Source organism: Dipodomys ordii, unplaced genomic scaffold, assembly GCF_000151885.1.
Source record: "Dipodomys ordii isolate 6190 unplaced genomic scaffold, Dord_2.0 Scaffold1, whole genome shotgun sequence".
Classification (NCBI taxonomy): domain Eukaryota; kingdom Metazoa; phylum Chordata; class Mammalia; order Rodentia; family Heteromyidae; genus Dipodomys; species Dipodomys ordii.
Window position 1 is genome coordinate 37,773,413 of NW_012267217.1, and position 15,360 is coordinate 37,788,772.

The 15,360-nt window shown below is 43.8% G+C and overlaps 1 protein-coding gene across 1 annotated transcript in view; it reads left to right on the plus strand.

Annotated features, from left to right (window-relative positions):
- LOC105997286 (aldehyde oxidase 4-like) overlaps positions 1–14,112 on the plus strand; it is a 58,120-nt gene extending 44,008 nt beyond the window's left edge. Inside the window, exons 26-35 of the mRNA XM_013031703.1 lie at positions 362–589; positions 3,499–3,594; positions 5,450–5,578; positions 7,396–7,470; positions 8,715–8,767; positions 9,176–9,290; positions 9,472–9,537; positions 10,455–10,640; positions 12,724–12,891; positions 14,059–14,112. Of these exons, the coding sequence (XP_012887157.1) occupies positions 362–589; positions 3,499–3,594; positions 5,450–5,578; positions 7,396–7,470; positions 8,715–8,767; positions 9,176–9,290; positions 9,472–9,537; positions 10,455–10,640; positions 12,724–12,891; positions 14,059–14,112 (1,170 nt within the window). The remainder of the gene's footprint in view (positions 1–361; positions 590–3,498; positions 3,595–5,449; positions 5,579–7,395; positions 7,471–8,714; positions 8,768–9,175; positions 9,291–9,471; positions 9,538–10,454; positions 10,641–12,723; positions 12,892–14,058) is intronic.
- Positions 14,113–15,360: the final 1,248 nt, after the last annotated feature.

Consider the following 15,360-nt stretch of genomic DNA (forward strand, 5'->3'; position numbering starts at 1 on the left):
AGGAAGGAAGGAAGGAAGGAAGGAAGGAAGGAAGGAAGGAAGGAAGGAAGGAAGGAAGGAAAGAAAGGATCTTGAATTCAGAGAACTTTGTCTTACCATTATTAGAGTTAATAATCACTCATGATAGCTCTGCAGCTTCTTGTTAATTAAAATAAACACACAAAGTATTTAGTAGTGGTTTCTATTGCTATTCTTGTTATAATTTCATTGTTAGACACGTCCACTTGTGCTGGCATATTTGTGGCCATCTGAATAGTTGCTTCTTTCTTTAGAAAGTTTCTCAATATCAAACATTAAACAAAAATACATGCTTCATATGCATCCATCCTTAAAAAAATCATTTTTATTTTCTACCTTTCAGGTCAGAGAAATAAACATGTATAAGGAAACTAGCAAAACAGCCTACAATCAGACATTTAATCCAGAGCTCCTGAGAAGATGCTGGAAAGATTGCCTGGAGAAATCTTCATTTTATGTTAGGAAACAGGCTGCAGAGGAATTTAACAAGAAGAATTACTGGAAGAAGAGGGGGCTTGCTGTCATTCCCATGAAGTATACCATTGGGGTTCCTATGGCCTTCTATAATCAGGTGAGGTGGGAAGATATGTCTCCTCTCAACAGCTCGTTTCCAAATGGCTGATTCTCTGATCAAAAACAAGCATGGGCTAGAGGTATAGATCAGTGGTACAGCATGTATAAGGTCCTAAGTTCCATCCCCAACATGAAAGAGAGAAAGAGAGAAAGGAAGGATGGAAGGAAGGAAGGAAGGAAGGAAGGGGAAAAAAAGGCAATTGTGTGTCACCAAGGCAATGACTTCTGATGTCTCAAAAGATAAGGAGTAGGGGATGGGAAGGTGGCTCAGTGGTAGCGCGCTTGCCTTGCATGCATGAGGCCCTGGGTTCAATTCTTCAGCACCACATAAGCAGAAAAAAAAAAAATCCGGAAGCGGCACTGTGGCTCAAGTGGTAGAGTGCTAGCCTTGAGCTGAAGAGCTGAGGGACAGTGCCTAGGCCCAGAGTTCAGGCCCCACGACCGGACCCAAAAATAAATAAATAAATAAAAAGATAAGGAGTAATTCCCTTTATCAAGATATAGAGTAGATGTAAGCAAGGGTTGGGGACTACAGGTATCAGAATAGATGTGGCAAGATACAATATTGAGGACCTTAGGAATCAATCAACAGTGACATTCAGCTCAGGTAGGCCCAAACATGGGTACTGGAGAATAAAGCCAAATTTCAAGTCAGTAAGAGAGCTGGAAGTAAAGAGAGAGGAATCTTTTCTCACTTTCCTAGTTTCTAGTGAGGGGAGAAGGGTGATTTGAACATAGGGCCACTAGGCACATTAGAGGTCCCCGAACAGATAGAGTTCCCTGCTACACACCCGATCCTAGAGTTTCTAGACTGAGGCTCCTCTTTCAAAATATAACAATCAGCTGCTGGTGGCTCATACCTGTAATCCTTGCTACTCAGGAAACTGAGATCTGAAGATCATGGTTCAAAGCCAGCCCAGGCAGGAAAGTCCATGAGACCACCAAAAAAGCAGAAGTAGAGCCGTGATTCAAAATGAGAGGATGCTAGCCTTAAGCAAAAACAAAAACAAAAAAAGAACAAAGAACAAAAAACAGCTCCAAGACAGCACCCAGATCCTGAATACAAGCCCCATGATTGACCAAAAAAAAAAAAATCTTATAATTTGTGGGCAGGGGTGGGAATGTGAAACTGGGAGAAAGCAAAGAAAGAGGTAACATTGTCCAAAAGAGACATGTACACATTACCTGAATTGTGAAATGGAAAGGCCTGTGAACACCACCTTAATAATAACCATTAGATTGTATTTTTTTTAAGTTTTTATAGAGCTGAACACCAGTGGTTCATGCCTATAATTCTAGCTACTTGAGATGCAGAAGAATATAGTTCAAAGCCAGTCTGGGATGAAAACGTTGTGAGAATCTGCTTCCAAAATAGCCAGCAAAAAAAACAGGTTGAAAGCCTGACTCAAACCATACAGAGCACCAGCCAAGCAAGCAAACATGAATCTCTGAGTTAAAACCCAAGTACTACTGGGGATTTAAAAATAAATAAATAATAAGTTCCCGTTAGGAACTTAATGGTTCAAAAAAAAATCTATCACATCCAGAACACTGGAAAAGATAAGTTAGTTGATACATATCAGAGCCTAGGCATTCATAGAACAGCGGGGTTCCAGACCACATGCATGAGTGTCATTTAGATTACTCTTTAAGAAAGTCTACCAATTTATAGAAGCACCTTTTATACTCCAGCCATCCAGAGTCTCTTTCCTGTGGTGTGGTTCCTAGAGCCACATGCAGGTTCTATGGCTTCAAGGGAACAGCCAGCCTAAAAGATGGACAGCAACAGTTACTTAGCAAAGCCAGCTGACATCATCTTCAAGAACTGGGCTCAAGTCAGAAACTGGGGATTCTACTCTACTTCATCACACTCTGGGCAGCTGGATTTAACCTTCCTCTCTCTCTAGGCTTCTAGTCTCCCATGTACAAAGCAAATAATTTTGACAAGATCAGTGGATCTCAAACCTGAACAACTATCAAAATCACCCATGAACTTTAAAAAATGGGTATTTAAGCTAAGCTTGGTGATTCACAAAATTCCAGCTCATCAGGAGGCAGAGATTAGAAGGACCATGGATCAAGGCATCTGGAGAAAAAGTTAACTAGACCATATCTTAACCGACAAGTTAGATATAACGTTACATGTCTGTGTTCTCAGCTACTGGATAGTGTAAGTAGGAGGATCAAGATCCAAGGCTGGTCCCAGGCAAAGACATAGACCCTATCTGAAAAAATAACTAAAGCAAAAAGAACTAGAAGCATGAGTCAAGCATAGCAAGCACAAGACTGAGTTCAAGCCCCAGTACCCTTCAGGTTCAACCTCCAGCCTGTGACTGAATTCGAATTTTTAGAATGAAGTAGGCATGTGCATACGTACACACACACACACACACACACACACACACACACACACACACACACACACGATTCTGAAAAAAAAAACCAGTATCTAGAAACTATAAAACATCTCAAGGCTCTTCCAGATTCTCTAGAATTTAGAAGTCATGCCTAGGGATTTAGTCATGCAGGTCCATTTGCTTTCAATTAATGTTTTAATTAATTCAATTAATTTTTAATTAATTCAATTAATTTCAATTAATGTATAAGGAGGAAAAAAACAATGAAATACCATGCAGTTTGGGACTCTGAGAAGGCAATTCCCCAGACAACCAAAAGGAATCCAGGAGACAAGAGGGAAGGAATATGACTTGACTTATATATCTGCCTTGCTTGATATCAAGTCTGGGATTTTGTAACCAGCAATAATAGCTCTCTCCTCCAGAATAACAAACGAGAGATTGGTTCAATGGAGCAAAATTGTTCATCCGGCAACCTTGGGTCAACTCACAGCAGTATTCGTCTATCTCAGTTTCCAAACTGATGTTACAATTGCAATTACTTCTCCAGGCAGCAGCTCTGGTCCACATCTATCTGGATGGCTCTGTCCTGCTGACTCATGGCGGCTGTGAACTGGGACAAGGCCTGCACACCAAAATGATTCAGGTGAGACAAGTAGATGTGCCATCACTGTGGCAGTCAGTGCGCCAGCTGTTTTCTTGCTGTGCAGGAGAAATGCCATCACACTAAATGCACAAGTCAATTGGTAGACTCATCCTGGCTTTTAGGAATGCAAAAATGCAGGGAACGGGTGAGGAAAGTGAGGTGTTAGAATTCAGGAAATATGCTATATTGTTTCTTCTGCCTATGAAAGACCCAAGCCCCTAAGTCTGCTGAAAAACATGATTCCAGTTTTCAAAGATAAAATATTTATCTTAAAGCAATAATGTAGACATTCAAGTCCTCAATTGGAAATAAATGTGTCTATGGGTGGCTCAGTGGTACAGCGCTTGCCTTGCATGCCTGAGGCCCTGAGTTCAATTCCTCAGCACCACATAAGCAAAAAGAAAAAAGCCAGAAGTGGCGCTGTGGCTCAAGTGGTAGAGCGCTAGCTTTGAGCTGAAGAGCTGAGGGACAGCGTCCAAGCCCAGAGTTCAGGCCCCACGACCGGACCCCAAAAAAAAGAAATAAATGTGTCTGGGGCTGGGCTCAGTGGTAGAGTGCTTGCCTTGCATGCATGAGGCCCTGGGCTCAATTCCTCAGCACCACATAAGCAGAAAAAGCCGGAAGTGGCACTGTGGCTCAAGTGGTAGAGCGCTAGCCTTGAGCTGAAGAGCTGAGGGACAGCACCTAGGCTCAGAGTTCAGGCCCCATGACCAACAAAAAAAAGAAAAGAAAAGAAAGAAAGAAAGGAAGGAAGGAAGGAAGACAGATGTTGGGCCAGACACAGTGAGTTTGTACCTATAATCCTAGCCACTTTAGGAGACAGAAACAGTAGGATTACAGTCCGAGGCCAGCTCCGGAAGGTTAATGAAATCCTATCTCAAAGAACAAGCAAGCTACGAGAAGTGGCTCATGACTATAATCCCTACTACTCAGAGAGTAGAAGTTTGAAGCCTGGGCAAAGGCACAGGATCCTATATGAAAAAAAATAATTTAAAAAAACTAAGCAAAATGGGGCCAAGAGTGGGGCCCAAGTACAAGCACCAAACCCAGTATCCAAACCCCTAGTACTACCCTACCACCCCCCAAAAAAGGAAACAAAAAAATGGATATGTGTAATAGGATGAAAAGATAAGCTCTCAAACTTAATAATCTGCTTGAGAATTCATTAACAGGACTGGCCATTATGTGTGCTCAAAAAAAGAAGTATGCCACTAATTGTGCTAAAATAGCAAAAGGTTAGTGCAGTACAAAACCTCCCTTCTTTTAATATGAAATAAGAATTTGTGTAAGATGATGCTGAGTAAAAATTGTGTAGGAAAGAAAAGGCTCTCTCTGAGAGACAGAACATCATTTCACAGGATTCTTGGAACTTGAAAGCCACAAAATTCTATAGAGAAGCTGGGTGCCAGCCGCTCAAGCCTATACTACTCAGGAGACTGAGAACTGAGGAGCACAGTTTGAAGCTGACAAGTCCATAAGAATCTAATCTCCATGTAAGCAGCAAAAATCAGGAAGTAAAGGTGTGGCTCAAATGATAAAGCCCAATCCTTAAGCAGAAAAGTTACACAAGAGCAAGAGGCCCTGGGTTCAATCCCCAGAACCAACACACCCAAAAAGCCACAGCACCTCCACTTGGGGACTACTTTGCACATGTCTTGTTTCCTCTACACCTGTACACTTTCCCATGATGGACACACCTGTTCAGTTGTCTGCATTGAGAGCCCAGCTGCAGTGTTTGCCTGTAGCAGCGAGGCCAGGCTGCCTACTCGGTTCTAAAAGGACTGGAAAGACCGTCCATGTAGAAAGGCGTTTAAAGTCCCTGACGTGAACATGGTTTCTTCCTTGGCCTCGGCAGGTGGCGAGTCGAGAACTGAACATCCCCTCCTCGTACATACACCTATCAGAAACAAACACCACCATGGTGCCCAACGCACTCTTCACAGCGGGCTCCATGGGGACGGATGTCAATGGGCGAGCCGTGCAGGTGACCTTCCTTTCCGTTTTCAGTCACCCAAAGACCAGGACTGAAAGGGGTGGGGGGGGAGGTAACAGGGGACCCTATCCCACCCTTTTCTCTTCTATGGAAGATGAAACGGAGACCAGGAGAGATCAGGTTCTAGGTCCCTTGCGAATTGCTGGTAAAGCCCAGATGCCAGGCCAGCTTTACTGAAACTCTAGTTGGTGCTTCAGCTGCATGGGGCTGTGGGTAATCCACGCTGTCACTAAAAACTTGCTCCCCTCAGCAGCCCCCCACCCTGTCCTGGGTAAGAGATGCAGGGAGGTCCCATTCAGGCTCCACCAGGAAGCTGAGCCAGGCAACTTACCTCTCTGGAAATCCAGTTGTCCTTCCCAAAAAACTAGGGATCGACCCAGCAATAAGAGGGCAAAGGAGACTGTTTCATAGGATGATTTTTTTTAGGCCAGTCCTGGGGCTTGACCTCAGAGCCTGGGTACTGTCCCTGAACTTCATTATGTTCAAGGCTAGTGCTCTACCACTTGAGTCACAGCTCTACTTCTGGCTTTTTCTGAGTTTATTGGAGATAAGAGTCTTACTGTGTGGACTTTCCTGCCCAGGCTGGCTTCTAATGGTGATTCTCAGATCCTCCTGAGTAGCTCGAATTACAGGCATGAGCACCCAGCACCTGGCCCATAGGATAATTTTATTCCTAATAGTGGGATATGTTTAATTGGCTTCTCAATGTCCATCAATTACCCTTATTCACATCCTATTGTTCTTCAGTAATTAAGTTTCCAAAATGTACTTCAAACTGCAATGTCTTCAGTGGTTGGGAAGGTGGCTCAATGGTAGAGCTCTTGCCTTGCATGCATGAAGCCCTGAGTTCGATTCCTCAGCACCACATAAGCAAAAAGAAAAAAGCCAGAAGTGGCCCTGTGGCTCAAGTGGTAGAGCACTAGCCTTCAGCTGAAGAGCTGAGGGACAGTGCCCAGGCCCAGAGTTCAGGCCCCACAACCAGACCCAAACTGCGATGTCATCAACTTCCCAGTTCTGGCCAGTAGAAAGAGGATAGAGGGGCTTTCCCCCATTCCCTCTGTACCTTCTCCCTCAGCCCCAACTTTATAGCTGGCAGTTCAGTCCCCTGCAGAACCAGAGAATGGGAGCCCCACAGGGAAGAGCCAGCCATGTGATTTGGCTGGTATTTGATGTTGTTTCTAACCCTTTCCCCATGGCTGCGCTAATGCATGCCCTAGAGACAGACTCTGGGCAGCTCTGATATAGGCAGCGGCTCTCCTGTGGCTGTAGCCTTTGTGGCCTGTCCCAGTCCCAGCCTGAGCCCCAGGCCACCTCCAGTCACTTTCTTCTGAGGCACCTCACACCTTGCAAGAAGCTCTGACCAGCAGAGTCCTCTGAGGGCTACGGGAGCTGGATGGGGAGGGGATTGCTAGTAGAGATTTATTATTTAATGGTTATAGATTTTTCTAGTTGGGGTAATGAAAACAGCACCATTTCTCGATTAAATTAATGTTGTCGTTCTGGATTTTATTGGGCTATACATTGGTGTGCACAGTCTGTCATTTTGGTTTTTATAGTTGCAAAAGAGCTGCTATAACTCTAAGGAGACTCTACTTAGCTTTAGTAGCATATATTTAAAAACAGTACAATAAAAAGAACAGGAAGTCAAAGCTGCAGAATCTACAGGAAGGCAGTGAGTTTTCCTCTGAAAAGAGTCCATACATGCCTCAAGTTTAAGAAATCCCACGGAAGTCTACAAAAATGATAGTTAACATTTTGCTGTCCCTTGTATGTATATTTTTGATGTCACTTCAAATATTTATTTTTAGAATGCCTGTCAGATACTTAAGGAACGTCTTCAGCCCATCATCAGGAAAAATCCGAAAGGAAAATGGGAAGAATGGGTGAGTCTTTCTTATTGCCCCAGCCAGGAAGAACAGAGCTGGCTGTGTAGCTTGAACATAAAAATGACTGTCTGGCAAACACAAGGCCCTTAGTTCAAATTTCTGTTCCACTAAAGAAGGGAGAGAGAGAAAGAGACAATGGGGAGGGGGCAGAGGAAGGATTAAAAGAGGGGGGAAGGAAATGGATGGTGAAGGGAAGGTAAAGGATAAGCCAAAGGGAGGAGAGAGGAGGAGAGAGGAAAGGAGGAGAGGAAGGAAGACTGTCTGGTGGGCAGTGTCCGTTCAAGAATGCTCATGTAGGCCGGGCGCTGGTGGCTCACGCCTGTAATCCTAGCTTCTCAGGAGGCTGAAATCTGAGGATCGCGGTTCAAAGCCAGCCAGGGCAGGAGAGACCGTGAGACTCCTATCTCCAATAAACCACCAGAAAACCGGAAGTGGCGCTGTAGCTCAAGTGGCAGAGCGCTTGCCTTGAGCTGAAGAGCTGAGGGACAGCGCCCAGGCCCAGAGTTCAAGCCCCACGACCGACACACACACAAAAAAAAGAATGCTCATGTATTAGTAGTTACCTATAATTTTCCCAAAGAGTAAAAGAGATATCTATGTTCATTGATATCTGACTTATTTCAGAGCTTGAGTTCATGGAACTAGAGAACAGTGTTCTTACAACATGCCCACCTAGGGCTGCTCCCCTGTATTTGCTGTAGGACAAGAACCTCAGGTTCTGTATTCTTCTAGGTGCAATGGAGGTAATAGCTGTCCTAAGCTCACAGGATTATATGTTTGTATTTTATATAATTGTATATATAAAATATATTATATATGTGCAATTTCTATATAAATATATAATTACATTTATTTATAAGAGCATATATTATATATTACTGTTATTATATTTACTGTAATTATTATTATTCCCCTTCTCAGCACAATCCACAGTTAAGCAGCAGATGAGTGGAAACTAAAGCAGGGTGAAAATATACACATACCTGAATATATCTCACCCCATCCCTAATTTAAAAGCCCCACAATGTGAGAAAGTAAACATTGTACACTGTGCAACTCAATCCATACAGTCCAGAGAAAGCCTGCAGCTACCCTGAAAACCCTCCTTGCAAAACAGGTCCTATAGCTTGGAGACAGGCTACAGAACTGGGTGTGAGCAAGAAGCAAGCCCAGCATGGAAGGCATTTTTTCTATTGCTTTAGCTGAACTTCTGCGTCTTCATAACTAATCATCTCTTTCAGATTGCAAAAGCCTTTGAAGAATCCATCAGCCTCTCAGCTACTGGATATTTCAAGTAAGGACTGTTTTTCCTTAGGCTGATATGATACTTGGTCAAGGGTGATCATTGGGTCCGTTGGAGTGTGGGAGGAAATGAGGAAGGAAGACTCGGGGCAGAGGAATGATCCAGAGCCTTCTGGAGCAGCAGCCATGTTATCACCCCAAAAAAAGAAAAAATGATAGCTACCTACACCCCTCCCCATCCCAGCACCTGCCCACTGCGGGCTCCCTAGCTCTAACGTCTCCTGACCCTGCTGTGATCCTCCTGTATCTCTGGTCCCAAAATCCCTCCAAGGAAAAGGGGAGCAGGCCTCCAACCACAGGTGGGATGCTGCTGCAGCTCTTCTCTAGGACCCCACACATAGGTGAGAAGACCACCAGGGGGAGTAATGTCTTTCTCTCTACTGCTGACTTCGCTTCTCAGGGGCTACCAGACATACATGGACTGGGAGAAGGAGGAAGGCAACGCATACCCCTATTTCGTTTATGGAGCCTCCTGTTCGGAGGTAGAGGTGGACTGTCTGACCGGGGCTCATAAGGTAGAGTGACATTTGTACATACCACCTTCACCAGGCCCACACAAACATGGATGTAAAGAATAATGAACTTGGTCTTCCCCATGAAAGAACCGGGGGGAGCTATATAATTTTAGAAAAATCTATTTGAAATAAATAGAATTGTCCATTATATGATGTGGGGTTTTTTTTTGCTTTGGTGCAGCACCTCAGGACTGACATCTTCATGGATGCTGCTTTCAGCATAAACCCAGCCCTGGACATTGGACAGGTACGTAATTCCAGAACCTTCCCATGGGGATTCTAGCCAATCCCATTTCTCAGCTAGTCTTTCCAAATGCTATTCACCAGCATGCTCCAAATCTTCTCCATGCTTCATGCAAAGCACTCTACATAGACTGTGGATATTATGCATGTATATACAAGTGCATAATATGTACATACATGCAGATTATGCATGCACAGATCTACATACATGGATGCACACAGATAAACTACTGAAAGAAAATTTAGGGGCATATATGACTTATTCTACAGTCTCTGTGCCTCCTAATACTTCTTCAGTAAATGTTCTGGTCATAATTAGGCTATGAGAGGGGGTTTCAACAAGGAAAATACCTTCCAAGGGCCCCCATATGGGATGTGAGTTCCAGGCAATTGAGAACATCCAAAAGGCTTCAGAGAAGTGGTCATTCTTTATCTGAAGCCAGGCGACCAAACTGAGGTGGCAAAGGGTGAAGAGAATCAGGTGAGGAGACTTGGAGGTGAGGAAGAAGCTGGTGGGTTCCGAAATTTGACTTAACATGCATCGGAATGTGAGGTGCCTATAGAATAGGCCCAGATGTGGGAGCAGGCACCAGTTCCTAGAAGACTCTTAGTAGCATCCATTGTAATGACTTCAAGAAGGACTTCCATTCACACTAGAAAATTTATTCAAACAGAGTCATCCATTTCTTGTCTGTGCTATTTTTTTTCCCGGTCACAGGGCCTGAATTCTGGGCCTGGACACTGTCTCTCAGCTCTTCAGCTCAAGGCTAGTGCTCTACCACTTGAGTCACAGCACCACTTCTGGCTTTTTCTGCTTATATGGTGCTGAGGAATCAAACCCAGGGCTTCATGCATGCAAGGCAAGTACTCTACCACTGAGCCGCCTTCCCAGCCCCTGTGTTATTTTTTTTTGGACCATAGATTGAGGGAGCATTTATCCAAGGCATGGGATTTTATACTATAGAAGAACTGAAATACTCCCCAGAAGGTGTACTTTACTCTCGGGGTCCAGATGACTACAAAATCCCCACCGTCACTGAGATACCAGAAGAATTGTACGTCACTTTGGTGCATTCAAGAAATCCCATAGCCATCTACTCATCCAAGGTAAGAGTGCAGAGTCTCTGTATTAGTCTGCTTGAGATGCTGTAAAAGACACCAAAGGCTGGGTAGAGCTTTATTTTCTCATAGTTCTGGTTTCTGAAAGTCTGAGATGGAGATGTTGGCAGAATTAATTTTATACTCTCGCCTTGGCTCTTGGACACTTTCTCCCTGTTCCTTCACTCCCATTCCATTCTCTTTCTCCATGGCACTTTGCTATTAGATGTCCACTCTGGTCCTCCTGGAGCACATGGCATGTAACTGTCCTACTACACATGGGGTTCTCAAATACAAAACAAACAAGCCACAATGACCCCTACTTAAGTTTAATTCCAAGCCCATACTTGTCCAGACCCATTTTAGCTCAGAACTTGGGAGCTTCCTTGTCTTTCCTGGGAGTGGGTCATGGATGGGAGAAAGAGCTGACTTCCTGTCTAAATGGCCTGCCTCCACCTCTGACCAGACTTCAGTATCTCTAGCAGCCAACCCAACACAGGACCCAGTGCTGCCACTTAAGGTCTAGCTGCCTCCCCATGCTTAATCCCAATAGGACTCTTTCTCCTTACCCCAGAGGAGCCCTGTCTCCTCTCTGGCTTCTTCAAAGCTTGGGAGCTGGTTTGTCTGCTTCAGGCCTTGTCTCATCAAGGCCCCCCGAGATGACCTTGAGGGAAGAAAGGAGAAATATCACTGCAGTGATTGGTGAATTATTCAGAATATAATGTCAACCTCCACTCACATGCTTCCAAAACAGGAACAAGGGAGCACTGGGGAAAAGAGCAACTGTTTCACTGTCCTTCAGCCCCACTGTCAATGTAGTGGTCATCCTTCTTATTGTGAATTCTAAACAAATGGTCTGGCAGCTAAAGATGTCACTCAGCAGGAGAGCACTTGTCTAGCAAGTATGAGGCTCTGGGGTTCATGCCCAGAACCTTAGAACAAGAACACACACAGAAAAAAAAAACAAAGGGCCTTCCCAGTACTGGTGCTCATGTCTGTAATCCTAGTTACTTAGAAGACTGAGATCTGCCAGGCCCAAAGAAACATAGGTCCCTTGGTTTCTCTTATTTGCAATATCTAGTATATCTATGAGTCAAGCGGAAAAGGTCAGATAATGTGATGTCAGGAAAATGAACCCTTAGATATGTATTTTAATGTTTTTTTTCTTTCATGCATGTGTTTCTAATGCATTTATAAGATTATCTCTTTGTTGCTTTGTATGTCCCTCCCCCACAGTATAACCCCTGCTTTCACTATATTTGATGTCAGTATAACTTGTGGAGGAGATGGGGAAAAACCAGTTGTTTAAAGATACAGGTGGACCTGTTGCAACAATGAGAAGTACAAGTTGTCATGTCCAAAACGAGCTTTACAACGTCGGTGGGGGGGGAAGGGGGGAAGGAGAAGGATTGGGATTGGGGAGGAGGGGGGAGGCTGGGAAGGGATGTGAAGGGTAAACGGAGAAGGCTGCAATGCTTGGTAAGAAATGTACGCATTATCCTGCCCATGTAATTGTAACCCCTCTGTACAGTATGTTCACAAATAAAATAAAATTAAAAAAAGAAGACTGAAATCTGAGGATCAAAGTTCAAAGCCAGCCCAGATAGACAAATCTGAGAAATGCTTATCTCCAATTAGATTGCCAGCCTTGACCAAAAAAGCCAAGCAAGAACATGAGGCCCTGAGTTCAAGCCCCAGTACAAGCACACACACACACACACACACACTCACACACACACACACACACACTCACACACACACACACACACACACTCACACACACACACACACACACTCACACACACACACACACACTCACACACACACACCAAAAGGCTGGATTCAGGCTTGGGGTATCCTGTAGCACTTTCATGAGTTAATCTCATTTAGGAAGACACAACACACAAATTACTCTGAGCAGATTCTACTCTGCTAATGCAGATACTCCCCATTCTGGAGATGATAAAGATGTAGGGATGTGTGTGTATGTATTTGTGTCTCCATGTGTGCATGTGTGTGTATGTGTATATGTATGTGTAAGTTAATTCTAAAAGGATCTTGTCTTACTGACCATGTTTTATGCTTCTCTCAGGGACTGGGTGAGGCTGGAATGTTCTTAGGGTCCTCTGTGTTGTTCGCCATATATGATGCAGTGACCGCCGCCCGCAGAGAGAGAGGCCTGGATAAGACCTTTCCCCTGAGCAGCCCAGCAACCCCTGAACTGATCCGCATGGCTTGTGTGGATCAGTTTACTAACATGGTAAGGGAAGTCCCTTATATGGACTTGAAGGTTCTTGGTGTAGATTCAAACCATGACATAATTAAGATTAATATTTGTCAATGAACATTCTCATTTGCCTCCACTTACCACTTCCTGTATGCCTCAAAGCAGATGCCAAGTAAATAAGCCTCTTCCGATGCTGTTTGGTTTTAGACCCTCCCCCTTAAAGATTGAGACCAGATACACTGGGTAGCTACTTGGTAGGCAGAGATCAGGCAGATCTCAGTTCAAGGCCAGACTACAAAAAAGTTAGCAAGAGCAAACATGGTACTAGTGCCTATACTCCCTTCATAGGTAGGAAGATTGTGGTCTGAGGCCAGTCCAGACCTTTCCGAAAATCCAGGTTCTATATGAAAAACAACAAAAAGAGAGGGAGTAGGGAAAAGAGGAAAAGAATAAAAATGTAGCTCGAGTGCTAGAATGTTTAACTAAAAATAAAATCTGACCTGGCAAATTATGCAGAAATATTTGCTAAACAAACTAGTAAAAATCATTTCAAAGACAGTATCTGTTTTCTGGGCACACTCTGATATGAATTATAACAACACAGTAATGGAATATAGTTCCAGTTGCCAATGTTGAAAATACATCTATGAATATCATCAGAAAGCATGCCTCTACTAAAATGCTTACTGCAGCCATAAATGAGTGTTGGGTATAAAATTAGATTTGCCTTGAAAACTATAAAGTTTCTGGGTAAGATGCATCTTTTCCCAAGAATACATTTATCAGATGGGGTGGAGGGTGTGGCTTCCTATTAGAAAGAGTTCATGCAACCTATTAGAAAGGCCCTGGGTTCAATTCCTGTCACCAAAACAGAACCAAACAGGAGCCACTTACATGCCTGATATCCGAACACTTGCAAGACTGAAGTGGAAGAATTACAAATTTGAGACCATTCTGGGCTATATAGCAATACCCTGCCTCAAAAAACAAAGGTGTGTTTTGTGAGTGTGTGTATGTGTGTGTGTGTGTGTGTGTGTGTGTGTGAAGATATTTATGCAAATAAAGAAGTTTCTGACTGAGCCAAATATGAAAATCATATGATTTTGATAAAAAAAATTACATCTTTAAAAAGGATTGATGACATTTTTCATATAGTACACTTTATTAACAATTCTCTTCCCTCTTTTGATCTTTCTTTAGATTCCCAGAGATGACCCTTCAACATTTACACCTTGGTCCATCAATGTGTCTTAGTCCTATGCTTTTGAGAAAATGAAAGAACATAGGGCTAACCTTAAAAATCTCAAACCAGACCATATATACGTTAGCCCTCAATTATCAGTGATCGCTTCATCATTTCTTTATTGTCTGTGGCTTGGGTAACTGCATAACTATATTTTAGGATGCAAATTTTCAACAAACAGTGTAATGAAACTTAGGACCTGAAATTCTAATTTTAGTTTGCCTAAAATCAACACCCTCATGATTTTTTTTTTTTGGGTCCGGTCGTGGGGCTTGAACTCTGGGCCTGGGCGCTGTCCCTCAGCTCTTCAGCTCAAGGCTAGCGCTCTACCACTTGAGCCACAGCACCACTTCCGGCTTTTTTTTTCTTTTGCTTATGTGGTGCTGAGGAATCGAACCCAGGGCCTCAGGCATGCAAGACAAGCACTCTACCACTGAACCACCTTCCCAGCCCCCCTCATGATTTTTTTTTTTTGGGTCCGGTTGTGGGGCCTGAACTCTGGGCCTGGGTGCTGTCCCTCAGCTCTTCAGCTCAAGGCTAGCGCTCTACCACTTGAGCCACAGCGCCACTTCCGGCTTTTTCCTTTTTGCTTATATAGTGCTGAGGAATCGAACCCAAGGCCTCAGGCTTGCAAGGCAAGCGCTCTACCACTGAGCCACCTTCCCAGCCCCACTCATGATTTTTTTTAATGGTAGTTTCCAGCAATCTGAAAGGAGTCAAGAGCCTACTTGTACTTTGTTCTCCAGAGATTTGCTCAAAGTTCAGTGTCATCGTCCACCCTCCAAACTCTCCAGATGCATTCTCTCAAAGCCCACAATAATGCTTACAATGATTGACTTCCTGGAAAAATCCCTGATGGACCATGCTTGCCATTTCTCATGGTGTAAATACTCCCATGCTGGCAGATTCCAAGCCATTACTTTGAGGATGCAAATGTGGAGTTAGGAAGGGATGCTTACAGTCTGCTCTTGTAAGAGATGTCTCCAGCATAGCCATCCACCAGATCCCTGACACACCTGGCCTAGCAGTTCATTAAGAAAGGGTTTAGGAAGTAAGCACCTAATACGATTCTTGTAGGGTGTGTTCTCAAAGGGGTATATGCTGGAGGCTGGGTCTCTACTCTGTCAGAGGTAGGGTCTAGTGAAGTAACTGAGTTGTGATCACTCTTGTCAAGGGATTGATGCTAGTCTCAAAGTGGATTTGGTTTTACAGGAATGACCTAGTTCTACCAAGAGCTGCTTGTTACAAAAGAGTGAGCC